Source organism: Prosopis cineraria, unplaced genomic scaffold, assembly GCF_029017545.1.
Source record: "Prosopis cineraria cultivar Desert tree isolate PC_DT_omini unplaced genomic scaffold, ASM2901754v1 PC13, whole genome shotgun sequence".
NCBI lineage: Eukaryota > Viridiplantae > Streptophyta > Magnoliopsida > Fabales > Fabaceae > Prosopis > Prosopis cineraria.
Window position 1 is genome coordinate 34,783,587 of NW_026555344.1, and position 24,906 is coordinate 34,808,492.

Genomic DNA, 24,906 nt, shown 5'->3' on the forward strand with positions numbered 1-24,906 from the left:
ATATATATATATATATATATTGATTGCCAGCATATTGTATTTATCTTTCAAACTTTTCTCCTTTGATTATTTACATGACAAAATTTATATATTTAATCTCATATTTTCAATCAAATCAAAGTAGGTAGATTTTTTATACATTATTTATTTAATAATAAATTCTCATTATTGATATTATTAATACTTTTAAATTTATTTTTCTGGTTTGATTGAAAAAATATATTAAGTACATAAAATTAAATAATTAAATTTTTTTTAAATTCAAGCTTATGTATTTATTTGTAGGTTCTTTGATGTAAAGTTACCATGGAATTGCATTCGGTGCGTGCTCATCGGTGCGTTCTTTAATGTAAATTGTAAAGTTACCATTTCAGCTTTATTTGATACTTGCTGTGTTTAAATTAATTTTTAAATATTTTTAATACTATATTTATTAATATAAAAAATATAAAAATTTTAACACATCTGTTTATTATCAATCTGGTCAGTACAAGTTTAATCTAATAGTTCAATTTAATATTAAAAGATTTATAATTTTGCAATTTAATTATTTAGATAGATTTTGTACAGTTCAGATATAATTTAAATGATTTAATTTAATATTAAAAAATTTAAAATTTTACAAATTAATTATTTAAATGTACTTTAAACTTTGTTGAAAGTTTAGAGTACATTTATCGCACCGAATGCGGACGAAGTTACCATTCCCACTCAATTATCGCCCTCAATGTAAACTTTGTTGAAAGTATAGTTTCTCTTCGCCTTTTGTTCACATTATCATGAAAAAGGAATTGAGTTTTACATTTTGCCCGTGCAAAAGCTCTCCTACCTTAAAATAACCCAATAGCTTGACAATTTAACAATACAAATGGGGATAAAAATAATTCTTTTAAAGAAACAAATTTGAAAGAAAATAATAAATAACAGATCGACAGTGGAATAATTATTGTTAGATATTTAAATAATATAATTTTTATGAATATATTTTATAATTGTAATGATAATTCAAATTATAAAACTTCTTTCCTTTCTCTCTCTCATAAAATTTTAAAAACAATCACGTGTGCATATATTTGAAATGATGATTTAAAACTCTTATTTTAATCTTGTTTGTAAAGGGATAATTGCTTTTTGTTTTTTACCAACACTAAAGGGATAATTGTTGAATAAATACATCTAATAATTCACGTGCTCCCATCAATTAAAATAGCACCTAATTGCCACTACCAATGCAAGTTTCATGACAAACAATGTACCAAAACCTTTCTTCTAGCTTAAACAACATAAGCACGATATGGATATACAAGGATTTAATCTAGTGGAGCAGACCATGTAGATTTTTGTCATGATAAGCAATTTTGGCACAAAGCAATTCTGTACTTCATTGAACTAACACGATCAAGCATCTCTGTATAAAGGACGTTTCATGAAATCAGAGACACAAGAGAAACAAACTCCAGAGTGACCCTGCCCTTGGACCTTGTGTTGATGACGAAATGTTCAGGGTATTTCCTCAATAGCATCAGTAAACCATACCAAGGCTTCCCTTTGGATTCCGGACCAGTCCAGTCGTCCGATGAGAGATATCGCCTTACTCGACTGTGGTGCCACACATTTCCATAGTGCTCCAGCAACTGCACAATCAAGTTCATCATCATCCAGTAGACAAGACAACTGAACTGAGCTTTACATGCATGATGTCTTTTACAAAATCATTGATGTTATATTATCAGTCATAAGAATCAATAAAATGTGAGCCAGTGGAGCAAAGCGATCGAGCCAAAAGGGTCAATCCAGTGGCAGTTAAGGCATGCACTCGGATTCATTAATGAAGGCCAGAGGATAAATGTGAAACACGCCTACAGGGAAAGCAACATGTGTGTTGACTGGCTCACAAAGTCTGGAATCAAGCAGAACTATGATTGTCATTTTCCGTTGGAGGATTTGGAGCCTCCTTGGGTGCCATTGCAACGGTTGTATCGAGATGTCGAGGGCTTTTCATACCCTCATGTTATTGCTAATTGAATAATATAGTTTGGACTTTGTCCCGTTTCTCATTAAAAAAAGAAAAGAAAAGAAAAGAAAAGAAAAGAATCTATGAAGGGTGCGATCTAAATAAACCTCAGAGATTGCAATATGCCTGACAAAACAGTAGCCCAAGAGATGGAAAGCTATGTCAATGCATAATCAAATTATTACCATAAAATATAGGTCACGTTTGCTTATTATAATTGAATTGAATTGAAAAGAGTAAAAAAATAAAGGTAAAAATAAGATGATTAAAAGGCATAGGTGAGCACATTTATAAGGGAGAGGGGTAATTTAATTCATGAGATTAGGAATTATGATTCATGAAATTTTTGGAGGGTGTAATAGTTGCCACATTCATTGTATATATTAATGAGTTTTATTATGTTTATTATGGGGGGAATTAGTTCATTTTTGTCTTTATTTTTTTTAATTCATTCCATTTTATTATATTCTAGTAAGCAAACGTGACCGTAGGTCAGAGACCAAGGTGATTTGTTTTATTATTGTGTAGAAAATACAAACTTTAAGATGAGATTCTTGTGTCGGCTACTAAAATGGAAAAAGAAATTTCTTCTCCCATTCTTGCGAGCCAAAAAAATCTTAAAGGGATAATGTAATGCAGAAGCATTAAAAAAAAGAATGGTCAGAACTGACCTCCGTATGAAGTTTCTCCATTGGCATCCATTCCCCAGGACCACAAAGATCAGAGAGAACAGTAGCTACTGATGATACTACATCCTTTTCTTCCAACTGTTGAAGCTGAAGATTATCAGCATCACGATCTACTCGAGACCTGCCTTCTGCCTTCTTATCTGTAGAAACAGATAATCTCAGTTAAAGAATACAACGGAATGGTACAAGTAAAGAATTGACTAGACCAGATGCTGGAATCATGTGCATAGGACTTAAGCATACAAGCAACGAAACAATGGTTATTTTAATTTGAAAAGAGAAGACATCAATTAAGAAAAAATAAAAGTTATGCCATACAAATGGCTTCCATGTATTAATGAAGAAACTGTAAAAGACCCCAATTCTGTTTGTTTTATTTCTTCACATAATTTAATGAGAGAAGAAATTCAGCTCCGTATAAGTCCATATTCCACATTGGGCCACAACAGAAGCCCATCAAGAGTTTTACCTACGCTTATGCTTTGTGGCTTTAGTACAATCTCATTTCGTTTCCTTCACACTGTTATTTTACAAATAAACATCCATTCACTAACCAAAAGGGCACAACGTGTGTGTAGAGCTGAAAAGCGAAGGAAAGACAAAAAGAGTCTATTGTCTCGATTTAACTGAAATAGCAACCTAACATAACTAAAAGACTACATAAGAGTCAACTGAGCTGAACATCATTGCAACTGAACACAAAAATCACAAAAGAAAAAATAACTTGACAAAAAGGATGGGAAAGATACATATCAACATATTCATGCTTATCCCACAGTTCCCAAGAGGTTTTCAGAGAAAAACTTGTTGAACAAAAAGTTCAATAGAAGTCTAAAGCAATAAAAAACCTAGAATTTTATCACACCAGAATTCTGAAACATGCTTGAGACTCCTAACCATTCTGCCCAAAAAAAAAAGTACCAAGATTAAACCAAGACCTAAATAATTACAAAATTCAGCACATTTAACAATGCTATATCATTTATATAATAGATATCGGATTTTATTCTAAATTTTATCACAAAAAAGTATATGCTTTAAGAAATTAATTTGATATTCCTTTCAAGAAATGTAGTTCCTGTCAATCTGATGGATTTAAAGGACAAAACAGAAGAAAAATATGGTATTGAAATGACAAGAAAAAAAAAATAACACAACTATATCCAGCCTAATATAACATGTCAGCCTAAGTTTTTCTTTTCCATAGTGTTTATAGATTAAGATGACTACTGCCTGTGAGTCTTTTGACATTTTGGTAGGGTTAAACTCTGTCCTGACATGGCAACTGTCATAAAACATATTAGCAAGATTTGCAAGACATATCACCCGTTTATTTTTTTTGATAAAAAGATATAATAGCTAAATTACCTCATCTAGAACAACATAACAGAACTAACAGGAAGACAGATAAATAAGCAAATGGTAAGAGAACAAGAACGAGCTAACAGAGAGAACAATTACTATATAACATGATAAATAAATAAATTGCCAAACAAATGTCAATTATAAAAATTAGGACATAATAAGATCTTGACATTCTGTGATTCTATATGCACAAATTCATATATTTTAAACACCATTACACATTAAGAGATCAGTGTGAAGACCATTTATATGATTTGTGTTAACATGCCAATCCAAGCCCAATTATCACAATTATAGTCAACACTGTCAAAATATGGTCAGGGTTTCATAGTCATTGGATCCAATGCAGACCAAATTTCTCCAGAATTTGTTAGAGAAAATAGAATATAGATATTTATAAAACAATGATTTGAGATTCTCCTAACAATCTAACCTTTTAAGAATCTCTGCAATGACTTAGAAAAGAGTTTGATCCTAACCCTCCTATTTTATTGAAAAATTACTCATCCACACCACAATATAAGTCATTTTCTAGAAACACCTCTTGATTCAAAGTATAGGGTATTGGGTAAATTTTATGTTTTTTCCCATTTATATCCTTGTTTTTTTTTATTCCTTGTCTTTAAATGCTCCATATTTAAAGGCCATACACGTGTTATTAGAAAAACTCAAGGGCATAAATGGAAAGCCATGGACATTTTTAAGAAAATAAAGATTCAACTAACATTTTTCGTAAACTGTGAAATAGTTAGCAATAACAAATGTTATGCTCCAGAAGGAGTAAATCTTAGCACAAGGTATGGTAGGCCTATGCCTCATGCAAAGTTCAAGTTCAAAAAGCATTTGAGCGAACAGATGTTTTGTAGATGATAATTAAACCATTGTTAGTCTTATCCAAAAGTAATGAGCTTTTGAGATGAAAGTTGTTGATAAGCTAGTTATCAATTGTCTGGGAGCATGCTACGGTGCAGGCAGTGCCACAAATATCCCAGCATACAACACCTAAGATGCTGTAACTCACATCATGGATACATACAATACAAATAACAATAATTATGCATCATGTTGACAACATAAAGTGAACTACAAAACAACTTGAGTGAGCTATTTAAGGTCATGTAGATGGGCCTATCTCTAAATTTGTAACTGTAGCACCATGAGTAGCTCATCTGGCCAAAGGCATCTTGGGATAATCATGCATAGAATGCACAAAATGGCTAGGCCAAGACTTTCTACTGAACCCCACAGGGTTATCATATAATCCCTGGGTGACTTGGTTCATCCAATTCAGAGCACTTGCGAACGGGACCGGGAGGACAGAACGGACAGAAACACAAGTTCAGTTCACCATACCAACGCTTACCCTATTATGACTTTAAAAAGTAGAGGAAAAATGCCAGAAAACAACAGAACGAAATGTAAAATTTATAAGTTCCACTCCACCAGATTATTTATGGATCCATATCAACAACTTAAAAACTCCAGTAGGCAAGACTACACAAAATTTATTCCATAAAAAATCTATACACCGCACCACAACCATACGACAAAAGTCAAAGCACAAGCGTCTCTGAAATCCGAAATCCCAAACACCTAATTCTTGCTGGAAACCTCACTAATCAAATAACACAATGTAGTTCTTATAAAACCGAAAATAGGAATTAAAAGAAAATAGTCATGTTAAATGCCAATTACAGAAACACACAAAAGGCTGAAACAGAATGGAATACTAACCCAACGCTCCTGAAAGTGAAGTCTTGCCACCCGAGCCTACCCCGCCGTATCCGTAACCTTCATACCCGTCCCTCCTTAGCTTCTTCCCACTGCTACCAGTGCCACCAATGTCATCCTCATCCTCATAATCATCATCGTAGTAATCCCTCCTGCCTTTCTTCACCAAAGCTCCAGCCGCAGGTGCAGCATTGGCCATATGATAATTATAGTGCGGCGGAACTGCCCCTCCGGCCGCCATTGATGAATGATTCACATAATGCCTAGGCCCAAGCGGCCCTCCCAGAATACTCCTCACCGGCAGCAGAAAGTAAAACTCCTTGTCCCCAATTTGAAGCAAATCTTGGGAATCGAGTTTCACGGGTGGATTGCCCGGAAGGTGAAGGACACCTTCTACAAGACAACCATTCTTACCGAGAACCTCGAGGGCGAAACGACGACGCGTGAAGTCATAGAATATGCGGGCATGGTGGCGGGAGATGTTCATCCCGCCGCCAAGGCTGGATAGGTCAACGTCGACGCTGGATTTTTTAGAATTCCGCCCAAGGATGATAGAATAGGTTTGCATATAGTACTCGAAGTCCTCGCCCTGAAGCTTGGCGAACCCGGCTTCGACATCGCCAGTGGCGGCAGTAGCCATGTTGAATTCGGGATAGCAAGAGCCAAATTAGGAAATCGGAGAAGAAATTGATCGGAGTCGGAAGAGAAAGCGACGAACAAGATTAGAGAACCAGTCCTCCTGGGATTCAAAGCGATTCAATGCTTTTGCGGACATTAACGAAAATATTAGATTTAGTTTTATTTTTCCCCAGCTATTTAAGGGTTAATTATCTTTTTAAGTGGAAATTAAAAGTTAATTAGTATTATTTAATTGCTAACTAAATTTTTTCACAAAATTCACCAAATAAATAAATTTAAAAATTACATTAAAATTTTATAAAAAATTAATTATTATTAATATAGTTTAGTTGTTAATAAATTTTATAATAATTAATTTTTTTATAAAATTTAATTATAATTCTCTTTCAAAATTTGATCTGTGAGATAGAACAGGACAATTTTAACCTTCACTCAGTGACAAACTAAGGTTTTAATAAAAAAGGTTACAATTTTTTTAAATAAATTAATTACCAATGGAAAATTTTAATTTAAATGTTAAAAAGTATTACAACTTTTCTCAACATTATTAAATTATCAATTATCAATATCAATTAATTGAGATTTAATTAGAATCTTGGTAAAAATCTTTTTTTAAAAAAAAATCCTAAAAGTAATAGAAAGCTTATTTAAATAGGTGACAAATAAGTGTATTTTATTTAAATCTATTTTAAAAACATACAAAAAAATAGAATGAAACGAACAAGTCTTTAAACTTTGTTTAAGGTTAAATAATAAACATAACAAAAGAAAAATAAACAAAACAATAATAGGCGAATAAAAAATTAAAAATTAATTAATATATATTTAAACTAAAATATTTTCTTTTTGAACTACGTAATAAAATATTAATTAATAATATATCATGATGTTTAGATCATAGTACTTTTAAAATTAATGTGTTAATTATATAAAAAATAATGTGTTAAATTAAATTATAATTATAATTATAATTATAATTATAATTAAACCTCAGTTAAAATCAAATCCGTCCGTCGTCCCTGATCTAGCGGGTCTGCTTCCACGCCCTCTTTGGTGGGGAACCTCAACGATTTTACTGTTCCAGATTTTATCTCCTTCATCTGATTAGCGGCGCTTTCTCGATTTTGCCTCCAATAGGTAGTTTATATTTCATCTACTTACTATCAAACAGTTGTTTCCTTTTGTTTCCAACGAAACATTGGAGTATGGGAATTTTACTGCTGTTTCTTGTCGTGTTACGGTGAAGTCAATGCATCTCAGTTTCACTAGTTGTAGTGCGAGATCGGTCCTTGTTTCAGTTGTCTTCAGGTAGGCATATGTTGAGGAAGGTTAAAGGAAGGAAAAATTTGAGGGACGTAGATTAGTTATGCCTGTTGATTGTGAATAGAAGATAACAGTCTGCCGTGTTTATTTTGCTTTTGGATTTCAAGGGAAGTATCTGTTGGGACTTGGGATTCCCTTGATATACGCGTTGTTAGCTAGCTTTAAGACTACAAGTCACGTTATCCTCAATAACAGGTGGTTGTGTTTGGGTTGGGATCTTTGTTTCTCAGTGATTTGGCAGGTGTAAGGTTGCTTTTTAAAAGCAGTGCCCTTTTATCACTGATTTTTTTTTTTGGTAGCTTTAATAGGAGTCGCCCAGAGATCAGAGAAGATTATTTGAAGTTTCCTTTGTATGCGTGAAGAAGAGTTGAAAAGGATCATCTGGAAGGATGGGAGAAGTGTTGTAGCATTAGCTGGGGTTAGTCGTGGAGACTTGGTGTCCAAAAACCCTCGTTTTGATTCACAAGTCACTTCAGCATTTCCCTTACGAGAGTTTTCTTCGTAATGATACTAGGTCATCTACATTAGATATGTTTTAAAACGGGATGGATGGGATGCCAATCTGATGCTTTCTGCAATTTATACAGGTCCTTGGAAATTTATCTCTGGACTATGTTATATACTGGTCACTCATTTCTTTTAGATTAAGAGATGGATTTCTAATCAGATTTTGTGAGGATATGTTGGGGGAGGGAAAATTTCTTTTATGGAGACTTTTCCATGCCTCCATTTCCTTTCTCCATTATATAATGCTGGGCTTCAGAATTATCATCTGATAGATGGGTTAAAGATCTCTTGGAACCATTGTCGTGGCAGTATCATTCACAGAATGCATTGGGACTTACTGTTTCTCTTGCTTCTTTCAGATCTCTATTGTCGACTTGAGAATTTGGATTCTTGATCCATCTCTCTCTCTCTCTCTCTCTCTCTCTCTCTTTTGCACGTCATATTTCATTTTCTTACACGTTCCCCTTATAGGGCTTTTTTCTCTTGCATTCTAAGGCTTCTTCTTGCAGGTTCTAGGCCTGACAACACACTTTCTCCAGATACTTGTGTCATGGTGCAGGCCTAATTCTTATACGGCGCATATCTTTCTTCATTGTCCGTTGTCTGTCTTCAAGTGGACTAAATTGTATGGCTTCTTAGGAAGCAATAGGTTTACTCATTTACTTTTGAGCAATATCTTCAAACTAGGGGTTTCTGGTGTGAACGGTAGGCTATGTTCTGTGGTAATGAGCAATCTTTGTGGTTTTGTGGTGTATATGGTTATGGGGAAATGTGTATGTTTTCTGAGTTATCCTTGTTGGGAATGCAAAAAGATTTGGAGGCTTTTGTTGGTTACAATTTTTTTTAATATTCTTTGTTTTTTCTGGTATAGGATGATACATTGTACTCATTCTCTGCAATCCTCTTCCTTCTAATAAAATTTCCCTTTCTATCCCCAGAGCAAAAATTTAATAGAAGAAAGGCAGTTTTGGGTAATGTATCATTACTAGGGATTGAGGGATTACTTACTATCCATAATTTGAAATTTATAATCTGGTGTTTGGGTCTTGGGATATCTTACTTCTTATTTGTTTCTTAGTAAGATTCCTTTGTATTGTTTCAGGTGAAATAGGATCGTGGAGTTTCATTTTATTTGGATTTGTTTGGTCCCTGTTGAAGGTATGTTGTCAATTTTAGGTGTTTACTCCTTGAGTCTAAACAAAGACTATTTGATCGTTCTCTTTCATTTTCCTTTGTTCGTTCTGGATGATATGTGCTAACTTTATATAATAACTGGGTTATGATCTATCTCTGTGGCCTTTTATGTTTGGGATCTTGTATTTAATTCATGTAAGTGTCCTTATTATTTATGTTTCTGCCCCCAAATTTCAGGAAGACTTTGTTTTGAAAGCAATATAGGCTGTTTATAACTCTGAGCCTTAGCTGGATGTATTAGTCGATTTTGAAATAGGATAAGCTGTTGCCAACAATTTTAGCAACTGGCCTTTTAGCGTGGTGTCCTTTGTTAATCTCTTAAAGGGATTAACAAGCTCTGTTCTTGCACTGTTATGCTGTTCTATCTTCTCATTAATAAATTCAATTTTATCCCCAAAAAAACTTTTTTCCAATGATAAGATGAATATTATCTAGTTATTACATGAACATCTTGGTGGGATGGATCCATGGAATCTCCACAATTTTAAAGGGCAGCCCGGGAAAAAGATTATGTAAGTTAGATTCAATTAGCATTCAGTGAAACATTAACAAAATATCTTGGTAGGATGGATCCATGGATCTCCCCCCTCCCCCCAACAAACCCAAAGGGCAGACCAGGAAAAAGATTATGCAAGTTTGATTCAATTAGCATTGAGTGAAACATCAAAAAAAAATCTAAAAACTGGAATCATGTTGTGTTTTTTTCTTCCTCCCCTTTTTCTGTCAGAATAAACTCAGGCACCAAGGCTGATTTCAGATCTTTTTTTTTTTGTTTTTTTGTTTTTGGCCAAAGATTTCAGATAGATAAATGAAGCATATAGTGAAGATTATGACGTTGTTAATGGCCATCGGTGCATTATGGGTTGGCCTTCTACAAACTTCTGTACTTCCAGCGAGCCATACGTGGTTGGTTAGTGACTCTGTTTTTTTTTTTCCGTGCTTTATTCTTTTTACATGTTAATTTTTGCCACATAATGCCATCCTTCTTACTGCTCATCATGCCTTGTTTCTGTCTGTTGCCCAGCTACCGGTCTATTTTGTTGTGTCTTTAGGATGCTATGGTTTATTGATGGTTGGAGTTGGTCTCATTCGATTTCCAACCTGTCCTCAAGAAGCCCTCCTATTGCAGCAGGTAGTGGTTATTATTCGGGAAAACACACTAGTGGATCCTTGTACTTTGATTGTCTTTTGTTTTTTGTCCTTATAGTTTTATTTCATTGTTCCTAGTCTCTTTTGATTGACTTATCTATAATGTTAGTCCCTATAGTTTTAAAAAATGCATCTAAGGACCATGAGTTGTCATCGACATAGTTAATTTTGCTGATGCATGCTTCACTATGTTAATCCCTTTATTGATGTGTTCTTAATCCTGCTTTCTTCTCTCATATTTTCTTTAATCCAAATATGCAAGAAAGCTTTTTTTGCTCCCTTACGTTTTATTTTTAATCATTATTTTTAGCAAATTTTTACTGTGTCAAGTGTCAATGAAGGGGTTAGCAGAGTTACGGTGAAATTAACTTTATCAATGCTAGCATAGGGCCATCATGCACATTTTTAAAATTATAAGGACTAACGTTACAAATGGATCAAATCAAAGAAACTAGGAACAATGAAATAAATTGTATGGACTAAAAACAAAACACAATCAAATTACAAGGGCTCATTTTTGTATTTTCTTTTGTTATTATTTTATCCCTTGATTAGATATTGCTATGTTATCATTTTGTCAATCTCTCTCTCTCTGTTTTTTATTTTTTAATAACTTGCCAAGACTGTGCCAGTGTATGTGGCCATGTGGAGGTTAATCTTGTGCATGACTGCACGTGTTTAGTTACTGAATATTAGAATGAGCCTGTATTGTCTATAAGTGGTCAAGGCTCCATGGACGTTAATATCAATCTCTTGCGTGACCTGTTGATCACGTGTGTGCGTTTAATGAATTTCAATGACATTCGGATTGTAATTTTTTTTTTTACAATAATGCATCATGTAATTTGGAGAGAAAATGACATAAAAAAAATTGAGATTGGGTTCTCTCTTGGGACAAGGTGTCTTATGTGAAGAGAGAAGTCTAGTCATGACTTGTTATTTTTTTAAGTTTGGGCATGTCTCATATTGTGATGAGGGGGACTTGATGGGGCCAGTCTAATCCGGATCAAGCCACGTGAAACCCTTTTGGAACCATTGAGTATTTAACACTGTTATATTACTTGGATTCAAACTCGAGATCTTTAATTAAATTGGTGCAACCCTTTAATCAGTTGAACCAAGCATTCTGTGGTTAGTTATGACTCAAGGTATTAATGCCTTGTGTGTCTTTCTCCACACAGGACCATTTTGTACCAGTGGAGAATCCACCTCCAAAAAAATTGAAATACATATAGGGTCACTTCTCTTCTTATCTATTTCTTATTTTCTTTATCTTTCTCTAAATACACACTACGCATCTGTGAGCTAATCAAGATATTTAGATCCACACTATTCTAATTTTAGTCTTTCTATGCTATGATATGCCACAATGAAAAAGTACTTATTTTGCTTCTTTTTAGGACATTATGGAGGCAAAGGACTATCTGAAGCAAAGAGGAGTTGATGTTAGTTCCAGTTAACTTTGTAAATGTTTTGAATTTTAGATTTCTTTTTTTTTTAACTTTTTACCTTGACATCTAAAGTATACAAGGAGCATCACATTACCTCCCTCAGCAACTTTGAGTTGTTTTGGAAATGGGTTTAAGTCTTACACATTTCTTTCACTAATTGCACAAATTCTAAGTATTTAGAAAAAATTCAAATTCATTTTTAAATGGGTATTGGTAGTTTTTTCTTTTTTCCTTTTCGTTTGTTTGTTTGTTTGTTTTTTTTTTTGAAGACTCAAGCATTAAGTTTGGAGAGATTTGAAATATAAGGAAACAAAGAAAGACAAAGAACAAAAAATATTCCTTTAAAATATATTTCACGTTAAAATATGTTAGATTTTTATTAGATTGACAAAATAATTTTAATCTAAACTATTTAACTCAATTTTTGAAAGAATTTTTAAGAAAAAAGTGTTCAGTATTACTTAGGTTTCATAATTAATTTTTTATTCAACTTCAATCTGCAAATTTTGATTAAAATTTACAGAAAATTAGTAATTTTTAGATTTGATAAAGATTAGTGATTAAAATATTATAGTTTTTTTTTTTGAGCAAAAGTTAAAATATTATAGTTCACTTAATTTATGTTGCAATTAATATTGTCAAATTCTTAAGTTAACTTTATTGTTTTTAAGCTTTTAGCATATAAAATTATATTAGCTCACTTGTAAGCTCAAAATATATATAAATTTGATTAAACTTATGAGTTGATTTTTTAATTTTATTATTTTTATATTTTTAACTTATAAAATTATGTCAGTTTTTTTTTAAATTAGGATGAGATATAAATCTAATTAAATTTATTAAATTCATTAATTTTTTATTAAATTGAACAAGTTAAGTATATATTATATAAAATTTGGTTTATAAAAGTAGTAAGACTTGATTAAAAAAAATAAAATTAAAGAGAAAAAGAAAAAATTAATATTAGTAAAAAATAAAATGAAAATACAAAAAATAAGTTGCATCATTTTAAAGTTTTTATATCGGATAAGATAATCTTAGATAAATTTAATTTCAATAATTTATATTTATAATATGTTTAAATTAAATTATATTTTTTTATTTTTATTATTTAATTATACACTTTTAAAAATTATTTATTAATAAATTTAAAATCTAACAAGTTTACAATCTAAATTTACAATTTTAATTTATATTATAGCCATGAATTTATTTACACTGTTACAACTTGATTATGATATTGTTTTGCCAATAAATTTATGTTACAATATTTACTGTTATGTTTGCATTGGTAAATGATAAATCTAGTAACTATTCATTGATTTTGAATATAAGTAATCTTATGTGGTATAGTTGATTTATAAGATTAATTAAATAAAATTGATGTTAAATGTAATCGTAAAGTGGAATTGAAAATAATGAAAATGGTAAAAATATATACAAATATCTCCATTACATATGAAAATAAATTATAAAATTAAAATTATGATTTCTTTTAAATATTTAAATATCTTTATTATATGTTAAAATTAATTAAAAAAAATTAAGACTTTCACTGTTTTTCAATTTAACTTTTTAATTATAATTCCTTAAAAATTTATCCAAAACCAATGTAAACTATATTTTGTAAATCATAAATTGGAGTTTATAATTAATTTTGACAGATACAAATGTATATGATTTTTTTTTAAAAAAAAGCATAATTTGGAGTTTATAATTAATTGACTTTGACATGTATTGCACGCCAAGATTAATTATTAACCTTGAAATCACGATTTTTCAAAGATATTCAATCACTCATGTTACATTTTAAAATTAACTACGAATTATAATTCATGAATTTTTTTAAAATTATTCAAACTTTTTTTAAATATCAAAATTATTTATAAACTCAAAATTACATAATTTACTATTCCCTGCTTTTTATTTAATTATTTAATTATTAATATTTATTTAAAAATCATATAAATTATAAATTATAATTTTAAGTTCATCATTAATTTTTAAATGTATAAGCATATTATTTTTTAAAGATATGACTTTAAGTTCATAATTAACTTTAACGTAAGTATTTGAATACTTTTTAAGAATTTATTATTTAGCTGAACAAATAAACTCTCGAGGGTCCGAACCCTTAGAGCATCTCAGACTGTTAGACGGCGCTTAGCAAGCAGCTTTTGGAGTTCGGAGTTTCACCGCTCCGCCGGACGTCGATAAGCTTCAGAGTTTGCAAATACTCTTCGTTCTGTTCTCTTCTGTAGATCAGGTAGATATTTCGTCTTTCTTTTTCTCTCTTCTTGTTCGCTTTTTCACTCTCATGACACTTGTTCGCGGCAACTCGTCCGAGTTTTGGTTTCTCCTTTCCTTTTTCCTCGTGCTATTGTAGCTTCATTACACATTTGAGTTTTGAGTTATGGTTTCCGTTTACACACATACATATGTATTAAAGTTAGCGTAAGGATGTAACTGTTGGATTTTCTTTTTGGGCCACTGGAAACTTTTGATTGCTTGAAACTGGTTTTGAAATCAAGTGATGGGCGCTTGGGCATGGGGGGAGAATATATGGCTCGGGCATCTGTAGTTCTAATGTCTGAATTATATTAAAAAGCTTTATTTGCAAACTGTCATATTAATCTTGGTTTCGATAAATAGTTGATTATGTATGTGTTTGTTGTGAAATTTAAGTAAATTTCAGCTTTTGTCTTTCTGTGGTCTGAAAACTTGTTAAATTTCTGCTAGTGGTCCCTGCTTGCTGTGTCTTGGCTTGATTCGAAACTTAGGCCTGAGTCTTATTGAATTTGCTGTTTGTGCATCTCAGTTAGATGTAGAAATATTAGTCCGACTGGTTCAAAAAGAAATATGGGTCAGAGTCTGGATGATGATTGATAATGATTACTCTTGCTGTGGTTTGGTTTAACTTGACGACAAGGACCACGACCATGTGCTAGTCTCTTTTGATATGCTGAAATCGTGTATAACGTCCTTTTTATATGTGCTAGTCTCTTCAATAAATTGCTTTTCTGAAATGTTAAGATGTTTTCTTGTAGGCTAGCTTTTAATGGTATTGGGTATTGTCGCTTCTTTCTTTAATCCAATTGTTCTTGTTGCAGATTTTTTGCATAAATTTTATTTTTCCACTTATTATTTTTAAATCACAGGCCTTTTTTTACATTTTTTTCCACGAATCTGACCCATGATTAGGTCTATTCAACCCCACCCTAACCCAGCAAATTTGTGGCCAAAGGCACTTGGGTCTCCAAATAACAGTGAAACTTCTGCTTGCTGCTTATACACTTGTAGTTAGTAGAGATGAGGTTGCTGACGCACAATATGCTATCATCCAACATAAAGGGTGTGACGAATGGCTTCCCATTGCGCATCGAAGCAGAGAAAGTGGTAGAAAAGACAGTGGAGATGAATGCTGACTTTCTGAAAACGATGTTTGAGAAGATACAGTGGAAGGCATTTGTTGATGCGTCTCGGGCCATGGATTACACTGAACTGCCAGAGGAAGTTAACCCATCCATGCTCGAATCTGATGAGTTTCTCAGCAGGTTTCATCACGCTCTTTTGGAACTTCACCTTGAAGAAGGTGCACTTGTTTGCCCAGAAACTGGACGACGATTCCCCGTCAACAAGGGAATCCCAAACATGCTTCTTCATGAGGATGAGGTGTGAATTAATTTCACTACTTAATTAGCTTTGCCTTGTTATCAGTGAATCTGCTTATTCAGTTTTCAATTAGGTGCTACTGAGGGTCTCACTTTGAGCCAATAGAAGCCTGTTTTTAAGTGTATTGAGAATTTGCTATAGATGCTAGGTTGTAATTGGTCTTTTGCTCAAAGATGTTAGAAGTTCATGCTTTTTCCCCTTCTAGTAAAAGTTCTCTAGCATGTGACATCAAAAAGATGGCTTTGTGTTACTTTGTGTTCCCATACATGGGTGAATGAGAAAAAGGGTTGCACTATTATACAAATTGATTTTTCTATCTCTTCCGTGAAAGGTTTACATGGGTATTGAAGAGAATTACACATAATACTACTACTACTGGAAAATATGTTTAATTTAATCCAATCATAATGACTTGAAAGCTTGCTATTTCATGGTTGAGTTTGCACTGACATGAATGCATATTGGCTAGTGTTGAAGATGCTCTGGTTAGCCTACTCATCTAAACACCTTTTGTTCATGAACGATTAAGTGACTATTAATAAGCTATTGTTGCAATTCTATCTCCGATAATCTGTCATGATTACAGCTACAAGTATGTTTTCCATGATTGATTCAGTTTTGCACCTTAACCAGTTAAAGTATGAAAAGTTGAAGCCTACCGTTTCATGCAGGGTATATGAAACTAGATAATTATTCCTTATTTGAACTTTGAACATATCAAATTCAAATATTTTGTGGATAATTCGTTAGTCGTCATACTCTAATATGAATTTATAAGTTGGTAGAGAAACGCATTTCATAAATGCGGCTTAATTAGTAAAATCTAAATTACAATTTACAACACACTTGATTGGACCATCAAAATTAATGGCCTTTGGGAGACATCTTGTTTTTTAGTATCCTTTATGAGTTTAGAGGCACGTTCTGATCTTAGTAATTTTTTGAGATTTAACTCACCTAAATTTATATATAAAAAAAATTATAATTGCTAGCTGGTTTGGTTTGCTTGGTTTTTTTTTTTTTTGTCAATTAATGTCAAAGCTTCAACTGAGTCACTACAAATAAAAATTTTCTGTATCTATGCTCTCAACAAGGATCCAAACCAATAAAGATTCCCATATGTTGATAAATTTCATATCTTTTTCTTGTTCTGTATCTTGGTAAAAATAATTAGATTGAGTAGTTGAAACTGTCATTTGGATTAATTAATATGGTGATGTGAACATGACTTCACTTGTTGAGTTTTTATACATTTTTCTTGTTCAATAACAATAAAATGAATGATTATTGTTGTTAAAACTCAATAAAGTCTTAGAGTCTAGTAAAATTTTTATTTTATCAACCTTCTTTAAAATCACAAATGTGCTTGACATTGTCATTTAATCATAAATCACATAATATTAAATTCATGTGCTCTTTCCAATTATAAACCTTTGATTCACTTCATTTGTGTAATATAAAACTTCTTTTCACATCTCATTAATTATTTATTTTTGAGGTTAATTTCTTAAAGAGATATTATCACAGCATCAAAGATGGTGTACGCTAATAAATTTTGAATTTTTTTTACCATGGGATTGTTACTTTCTTCTTAAAAAGCTAGTTCACCACTTATATGCTCTAAACTTTCTCCAAGTTCTTCTGATTGAGACATGACAGTTCCCTTGGTTAATCCGTGACACTTTTGTCACGGGTGGCCTATTGAAAGGCCCATTGGACAAACGTGAGTTCAACTTTGGTATCACTTTGTTTTAAAGCCATTGTTCTTTTAAAAAAAAAAAAAGTTCAGTGAGGTGGACAACCTATCCATTTACATGCTCAGGACCCTCCTTGAGTCTTTCTGACGAGCGTAGCGCTTTGGTTCCATAGTTCATGCATTACCTCTCGTATGGTATTAACCAAATTTAATATTATGAGCTCTCTATTGGCAACTAAAACTCTAGTTACTTTTAGCCCTGCATAATAATACATTTTGGAGTCACCATTCTGCTCAATATCAAATTGATTCATTCTACTGACCAAAAAAAAACAAAGAAAAAAGAAAAAAAGAAAAGAAAGGAAAAAGAACTCATTCATTTAGAAGAAATCTACATCTTGAGCGAAATTTTCTTATTCACCATAACCAGTGTTTGCATCTGTTCCAAAAAATGTAGTTACAGTGCAAATAAGGAAATCAGATGGGCCCATTGATTCATAAAAAAGAAAAACAAGATGAAAAAAAACTATACTCTTCTACTGTTTTCTCTCTAATGCTTTCCGGAGATCGGGGGTATCAATATATCATCATGTATATATCAAAACAGCCATCTTGGTGAAGAATGAACAGAAGTTTGCCGGGGTCTGACTGTATTATCCATGTTGTTGCGCTTCATGATGGAGGATACAGTGGGGCTGAAGTAGTCATTACTCCTCTGAGAAGTTGCCCCTTGTGAATACATTTTTTTCCCATTGATGAAGCTCCTCTGGTTTTCTAGCATCGTCCTGCGTGCTGCTGGATTCCTTAGGTGAGACCCCCATCTGTTATAACCAACACAACTCTGGCTCCTTCTTACTGATTGAAACTTCACCTCTCTGGGGCTTGTATAGTTGCGACTCTCGGCAGTTTCTGCAGAGTACATGGTCTCTTCTTCGCTGCTGTATTCGTGGTGCATGTCTAATACTTGCATCGGTGACGAACTAGATTGAACCTCGCTTGGCGCTCCATTCACAGAACCCGTTGAGGAAACCTCTACAACAGGAGTTGCTGGTCTCCTGTTTTGGTTTTGTTCTCCTTCTAACTGGTTGTCTGATAAAGATTCCTTGGTACAATGTGGATGCAGTTCTTGATGAGACGGTTGTAAACCCGTAGGTTTGGTAATCCTTGGGGGAAAATTGATATCCAAAAGCTGTACTGGCATATTGTCCTTTCTCCTCAAAGGATTAGAAGTTAATCTTGGTGATTCATATATTTCTGGAGTGGGAATTCCCTGGACATGGGCAGTGTTAGGATTTGTGATCAAAGTCTCTTCAACAGTGTTAACTGCAGCAGCAGAAGAGCTTGGTCCTCGATCATTTGTCTTTGACACGTTAATTGATGAAGACCCGGTGCCATCATTATTGTCAGCCTCTGTTGACTTGAAAACCTGCCGCTGTGTGAAGGAAGTGCATGAATGCTCACTCTTCAGGCCGGTAGACATCAACCGAATTATTGGCAATTTTGGTTTGTTAAGCTCATCAAGGCTGCCTTCCCAATGCTGGTTTAACCAATCACATATGACAGGAATTGGGATACCGAACTGCATAGGGAGATCCTTCTTCCAAGAGGTTGAGGATGATGAAGAAGTTGAAGAGGATTTAGTATTTGGAGATGAGGATAATTTCATTGGATCACAAATCATAAATGCTAGATTCCCATGTACATCAAACCCAGCAGATCCTGGCCTCCATACAATCCCATCAGTTGACAGTTTTATAAGATTATCGGTCGCAATGACTACCTTTCCCTCACCAACAGTAAGCTCTTGTTTATCTGTGTAGCCCAAAAGGTAAACTGCACTTCCGAGATCCAGATTAACTTTGGAACAGGTCTTCAGGTAGGGAGGGCATTGAACCTGGGTATTTGATTCCCCATCCGCATCATCTATACCCACTATTGTAAGATCTAATACAGAGCTTGTAATGAAAAACCTGAAAAGTTCGAACAAGTACAATAAATGCACTGCTCATAATATAATCAGTTGAAGGGTAGCAGCATCAGTCATAGAGCCTAATACAGATCCCACTTCCTTCATTCAGTCATGTACAATAGGAGAGCGAAGCATTGTCATTTTTTAATTTTCACCAATTAAGAAAGTCTCAGGAATGCACAATCATTGTGACTCACTTAATTTACTTTAAAAAAAAAAAAAGACTCACTATTAGAATGGGCAATGCTGCATGAACTGAAACGTGTTGTGTTAGCTCAGGACTATTAATTGCCCACCAATAATCACAGATGGCCAAGAGCTATTTTGACTATTTTTCAACTACGCAGCCACGGTGAAGTACTGAACATGCAACTGTTCTCCATTTTTATGACATAAGCAAGAAGACTAACTTGAAATAGTGAGTGAGTGCATGTTTGGTGATAAGAATTGGTTATCCATATAAGACAATGTAACCTATAATTTTGCATATTAGTTAAACTTTCTGAACAAAAGCAGGTAATAAGAATTCATTATCCATAGATGACCTAAGCTGATCCATGCCAACGTAATAGCTACCTTTGATATATGAATTATAAGTCAAACCAGTTATCTAAAAATCCTACAATATGGCTCTAGGCACTATGCCGCTTGTGAAGCTTTGCAATTTCATTTAGCTTATGAGTTACAAGAGTTTTGTTCTGTTTTGTTGGTGGCAGTGGTAGGTGTATCTTGCAATACATATGAATAGGGCAATGGTAGCCCTAATTTAAGAGATATTGCAAGGGTTGCCACTGTAAAGTTCTGCAATCATTCCTTTGGACAACCAAAGGTGAATGACTTAGTATTTAGTTAGTATGACAGTATTTCTGAAGCTTTGTTACAAAAGTTTGTTAAAGATTGATGTATTTTATAGTTATGAAAAAAAAAAAAGATTGATGTATTTTATAATTTAGGTACAAGTACTTGTAGTGATTTATGGCATGTTAACATCATTTTTTACTTGTACCTTTAATGCGAGTTGATTTTCTACACACACACACACACATTAGTTAGTCAATATCAATTATACAACAAATTTTTTAACTGCTGTACTTCCACTTAGCATTACGAAGCCCTTGAAGCTATAAATGCATGAGCTATTTAAGTTAAAAGGAGAGGACATCGGCAAAGCGATTGCGTAATCAAGTGGGAAAATACGTGAATATGTATCATGAGAGTAAAATTCATCACAAATGGAAATGAAATTAAGTATACGACACTTTGGACAAGATAATGAATTGGACTTTCTATCAATGACAGGCATGATTGTAACCACAAAGTCTATGAAGCACCATTCACTGGGAAACTTCGATTCCATTATGTAATCAGGAAGTCAAATATATGTTAAAATAATACCCAGACCAACCCAACCAAATCAATTGGTATCTGGAAAAACTTATAGAACACGTCTCTTAATTGAACAACATTAATATAACTAAATCAGGGTTTAAAAATGGACTGTGTCATAAACACAAACTATAAGAAACTGTGTCTTTTCAGGCATTTTCTGTTATAAACCCCAATAGAATTGAATATTATTTATGATAAAATTAGAAAGAATCTAATAGTGAAGTGTTTTTTCCCTATGTGATTAATTGTTGTAATGCTTCATAGTAGATAGTAACTTTCATATCATTCTTTGCCTTTTGATTTTCATGCATAGACACAACATTTCATTTAAGATAGAGTCAGTGTTTTGAAACCTAGACCAGATGGTCCGACTGGTCCAATTGTTGACCTCTCAACAAAATGGCTTGGCTCAACCATTTAGGCCGCTTTTGCAAATTTAGGCTAAGTCATTCAGATTCGTGATTTTTCTTTTTTAATATCTAGTTCTCTTTTGTCTTCTCTTCTCTAATCTGTCATCTTTCCTCCACAGTCCTGGCTCAATCTTTAACCTCTCCTCTAGCCCTTGCCCCCAGCTTTAACAATGCAGCCTTCGGCAATCGACATCGAGATTGAAACCTCACGAGTCGTGACATGATGGGAGCCTCCAACTCTAGCGTTTTGCTTCAAGATCACAAGTTTGTGCCGACAAGCCTTTGCCTCCAATTCCGACAGTCCAGACATCTAGCCTTTGGCGTCAAAATCCCAAGCACCATTGACAAATTAATATTTTATTTATATATTTATATATATAAATATTATTTTTATTTAATTTTTAGGTCAATGGTTCAACCATTAGTCTAACTGGTTGAACTATGAAACCATGACCCTTTACTCTTTCTAGTTCAATGTCCAATCCGAGTTTCAAAACATTGGATAGATTGTCCAAGCTGAAATTTAGAACTTCGAGTCTATGCCATTAATTATTAGACCGCAATTTACAAATTCATGAACAACCATTTATCATTAGATATGCCACGGTCGAATTGACGCTGCTATCTAAAGTCCAACTTCAACACTTCATTTAATTGGCGAGAGACAGACTACAGTAAATAAGAGGTTGGAGAAACCAACGAGTAACACTAAAGAGCCTTGTGAGGTCACAAATAAAAGAGCCTAACTGGGTAAATGCCTCCAAAATTCATAGGACTAACAAATAACATAAATGTCAGTTCCACTTAATTGCTTCTATTCTCCGCACACCATTTTCATCAATTTGAAAGCAAACGTGACCAAAGAGGGGAAAAACCTGAAATGGGTACCTGTGAGGGACAAGAGTTGAACCGACGCCGTTTTGCAGGCGGATCTCGGAGCTCTCGGCGGCGGCGACGGAGGGAAGATTAGCATGGGTAGTCAAAAGCAAGTTGCGGTGGATCAAGAATCCGGCAGCGGAGATCCCATCAGCGGCGGTGGAGATTGTGGCTATGGCCTGAGCTTTACCGGAGAAAATGGCGGCCTTCATTCTCTCGGACTTGCTCACCCCTTTGCAGAAACACCATGATTCTCTAAGGCCACCCATTTTCCTAAACTTGGAGTGTCGAAGAGGTTGGATCTAGCAAATGTAGCTTCTTGCTTCCAATACAAGGAGGTATCTGTCAAGAATCTGCATTATTCTTTCTGTGGAAATCAAATGTTTGCAAGAGAGAGAGAGGGGGAGGGAGAGGGGGACAAGATGGTCGTGAAAGGAGTAAAGAGGGGGATACTATTAGCTGGAAGAGAGAGAGAGAAGTGAGGGAGAGATAAACAGACGACGTTTTTTTTTTTAAAGAAATGTTCGAAATTGTTTTTATTTTAATATTTTAAAAATTGATGTTTTATAAAATATATTTTAAAAATAAAAAGTAATAAAAATAGGTATTTTTCTCATTCTTTCTTATTCTCTAGAACAATAATCTTAGAACACTTGAAAGTTGTTTTTATTTTTTTATTCTCCAAAATAATATTTTATTTTTTTGTTTTCTAAAACACATTTTGAAGGCACGTTACCAAACAAATTTTTTTATTCTTTTGTTCTAAAGAATAAAAAATTGTTCCCAAAATAAATTGCTAAACAGGCCCATACTCCCTCCATCTCGAAGTTTCTCTCCATTTTCCTTCTCTTTACTTTTTCTACATTTTCCATTCTCTCCATTCTTCTTCTCAACTATTTATTTTTAAATAGTTAAAATTTAATATTTCATGAAAATTATTTTTTATTTTTAAATTATTATTAAACATTAAAGGGAAAATGGCAGTAAAGTCCTTTAAAATTATGTGATTGACAAATTAGTCCCACAAAATGATATAATTCCCTTAGAGTTCCAAAGGATGTTTATGTCATTAGAGAATTTAAAGAAATGATGATTTTTCCCTTTGTTCAAATTAAAAAAAAAACATCATTTTCCTTGATTTCAATCTATGCTCTATGTTGTCTTCCACCCCCACTTCTCGCCTTAGCTTTGTGTGTCTCCGTCACCATCTCACCGTCAGCATGATTGTTGCCCGATAGTGGTACTTGGTGTTTGTATTTGGTTTTCAGTGGTTTTGGGCGTAGCTCATCATTGCTGTTGCTATTTAGTTCTCAACTGTGTGTGTCTCAGTGGTTCTTTGCTTGTCTTAGTGGGTTTGCTGTTGTCGTCATCGTGAGTCCAACAACTTCCCTCCCTTTTTCCCCAATCGCACTTGATTCTGGTTCGCCTCGTCCCACTCTTCCTCTTTTTCTCTTCTCACTTCAATAATTGTAGGTTTGTGTTTGTGGGTCTGTGGTTTTGAACCTTTAATTTGTGGTTATATATGATTTGTGGGTCTAAAGCTTCGACTTATTAGCATCCATGGTTGCTAGATGCTGTGCATAAGTTATACATGATCTGTTGTATTCTCTCTATTATCCGAAGGTTTTCTCTAACTGTCCAAAATGAACTTGAATGATGTGCACTCCTACTCAATGAGATCATCATCTTATTAATGCATTTGTATTTTTAGGGTTTTGATTTGTAGAATAGTCCGTGTATTTTGCACTGGGGCATTGCTTTCTTTGTTGGTTACTGGTCTTTACAAGATAATTCTCAGGACTTAAGTAAGAAATGAATAGATTTTTTCATTTTAAGGTTCTTATATATAGTAAGTCAGGTAAGAAAATTGAAGAATCTGGTGTTTGTAAAATGGGTTGATCATAAACAAGTTTCATGATATTGTTTGGTTTAAAATTGGTTGGTGCACCAAAGAAAATCAAACTGAAAACTTAAAAAAAAATTATGTAGTAAATAAACTTCAGTTGATCAAGTAAAAGGTCTTGTAGCTAAGCTATGAACCCCGATTAAAGTCTGATTCGTACCTTTCTTTTTTGAGGTGAGGGGATGAATGATGTTATAAAGTGAATGAAGGTACTTGAAAGTTGAAAGCAAGGGTACGAAAGAGTTGTCTCTTCAAGTTCAACTCACTCTATATAAGGGATATTGAAACTTCACTTGTACATTCTAATTTTAACTTTAGCAGTCTTCTTATCAATATCAGTACAAGGATGTTTAGTATGCTCACTCTATATAAAGGATATATTAATTGATATGGATAATATGTTATGGATGTTTTGAATGAGAGATCCTAGTTAGTATGCTCATCGTAATTGATATAAAGCTTAACAACTAGTTTTTTTTTTTTTCTATATCTATATAAGAGATATTAGATACCTTGAATGACTTGTAGTGAAATTGTGATGTATATAATATTTATAGATGGCAGCAAACACTGAAACATAAAAACCCCTCTTGGTGCCATAACTAAGTATAATGAGTAGGTTAGGACTTATAGGACCTCTTATAAAGAAGTAGGACCTTTGTATATTTAATTTTCTTTTTAATGAATGGGTCACAGCTAGTGAACCTTTTTACTCAACACAAGAAGCTAGTTAGTCCTATCCCTCTATCAGCAAGATAAGTGTCAACTCAACTTATACACCCACCCTCTCTTTTTCTTTTTTTTCTTATTTTTTTTACCTCTTACATTTTTGTGTTTGGAAATTTTTTTCCTTAGTCCTTACTTTGTTGAGCATTGTTATATATTTTGTAAAAAATATATGTGATCCACATATATAATTGATTTGATCT

At 33.4% G+C, this 24,906-nt stretch overlaps 4 protein-coding genes across 21 annotated transcripts; 2 read left to right on the plus strand and 2 right to left on the minus strand.

Moving 5' to 3' along the window:
- Window positions 1-1,159: 1,159 nt before the first annotated feature.
- Window positions 1,160-6,557, minus strand: LOC129290416 (FHA domain-containing protein FHA2). Its single transcript, XM_054927173.1, has 3 exons — window positions 5,803-6,557; window positions 2,686-2,843; window positions 1,160-1,634 (listed from the first exon to the last, which is right to left on the minus strand). Exons 1-3 carry the CDS (start codon window positions 6,437-6,439, stop codon window positions 1,425-1,427), a joined length of 1,005 nt encoding a protein of 334 aa, XP_054783148.1. The 5' UTR covers window positions 6,440-6,557; the 3' UTR covers window positions 1,160-1,424.
- An 898-nt stretch (window positions 6,558-7,455) lies between these two features.
- On the plus strand, window positions 7,456-12,219 carry LOC129291540 (dolichol-phosphate mannose synthase subunit 3-like). Of its 16 annotated transcripts, none has more exons than XM_054928959.1 (8): window positions 7,456-7,575; window positions 8,061-8,179; window positions 8,276-8,348; window positions 8,778-8,893; window positions 9,371-9,426; window positions 10,256-10,372; window positions 10,487-10,594; window positions 12,012-12,219. In XM_054928959.1, the coding sequence occupies exons 6-8, from the start codon at window positions 10,271-10,273 to the stop codon at window positions 12,069-12,071; spliced, it is 270 nt and encodes an 89-aa protein (XP_054784934.1). In that variant the 5' UTR covers window positions 7,456-7,575; window positions 8,061-8,179; window positions 8,276-8,348; window positions 8,778-8,893; window positions 9,371-9,426; window positions 10,256-10,270; the 3' UTR covers window positions 12,072-12,219. The 16 variants fall into 16 exon arrangements, with proteins under 16 accessions (XP_054784934.1, XP_054784936.1, XP_054784944.1 ...); XM_054928960.1 differs by lacking the exon at window positions 7,456-7,575 and adding an exon at window positions 7,591-7,746; XM_054928968.1 differs by lacking the exon at window positions 7,456-7,575 and having other exon boundaries at window positions 7,585-8,179; window positions 10,263-10,372.
- Window positions 12,220-14,178: 1,959 nt separating this feature from the next.
- On the plus strand, window positions 14,179-16,038 carry LOC129291466 (multifunctional methyltransferase subunit TRM112 homolog A-like). 3 transcript variants are annotated; one of them, XM_054928824.1, is made up of 2 exons: window positions 14,179-14,328; window positions 15,264-16,038. In XM_054928824.1, the coding sequence occupies exon 2, from the start codon at window positions 15,372-15,374 to the stop codon at window positions 15,738-15,740; it is 369 nt and encodes a 122-aa protein (XP_054784799.1). In that variant the 5' UTR covers window positions 14,179-14,328; window positions 15,264-15,371; the 3' UTR covers window positions 15,741-16,038. The 3 variants fall into 3 exon arrangements, with proteins under 3 accessions (XP_054784799.1, XP_054784800.1, XP_054784798.1); XM_054928825.1 differs by having other exon boundaries at window positions 15,290-16,038; XM_054928823.1 differs by having other exon boundaries at window positions 15,363-16,038.
- A 1,764-nt stretch (window positions 16,039-17,802) lies between these two features.
- LOC129290618 (uncharacterized) lies at window positions 17,803-22,479 on the minus strand. The gene is made up of 2 exons (XM_054927446.1): window positions 22,087-22,479; window positions 17,803-19,400 (listed from the first exon to the last, which is right to left on the minus strand). Exons 1-2 carry the CDS (start codon window positions 22,341-22,343, stop codon window positions 18,029-18,031), a joined length of 1,629 nt encoding a protein of 542 aa, XP_054783421.1. The 5' UTR covers window positions 22,344-22,479; the 3' UTR covers window positions 17,803-18,028.
- Window positions 22,480-24,906: the final 2,427 nt, after the last annotated feature.

Excerpts from the sequence above, each read along its gene's own strand:
- LOC129290416 (XM_054927173.1), bottom strand. The coding sequence starts at position 6,439 with ATGGCTACTGCCGCCACTGGCGATGTCGAAGCCGGGTTCGCCAAGCTT. Across the intron at positions 2,844-5,802 it reads TTCACTTTCAGGAGCGTTGG|ATAAGAAGGCAGAAGGCAGG; the intron begins GTTAGTATTCCA and ends CTGTTTCTACAG. Across the intron at positions 1,635-2,685 it reads TGGAGAAACTTCATACGGAG|TTGCTGGAGCACTATGGAAA; the intron begins GTCAGTTCTGAC and ends TTGATTGTGCAG.
- LOC129291540 (XM_054928959.1), top strand. The coding sequence starts at position 10,271 with ATGAAGCATATAGTGAAGATTATGACGTTGTTAATGGCCATCGGTGCA. Across the intron at positions 10,373-10,486 it reads CAGCGAGCCATACGTGGTTG|CTACCGGTCTATTTTGTTGT; the intron begins GTTAGTGACTCT and ends TCTGTTGCCCAG. Across the intron at positions 10,595-12,011 it reads AAGCCCTCCTATTGCAGCAG|GACATTATGGAGGCAAAGGA; the intron begins GTAGTGGTTATT and ends GCTTCTTTTTAG.
- LOC129291466 (XM_054928824.1), top strand. The coding sequence starts at position 15,372 with ATGAGGTTGCTGACGCACAATATGCTATCATCCAACATAAAGGGTGTG.
- LOC129290618 (XM_054927446.1), bottom strand. The coding sequence starts at position 22,343 with ATGGGTGGCCTTAGAGAATCATGGTGTTTCTGCAAAGGGGTGAGCAAG. Across the intron at positions 19,401-22,086 it reads TCAACTCTTGTCCCTCACAG|GTTTTTCATTACAAGCTCTG; the intron begins GTACCCATTTCA and ends CGAACTTTTCAG.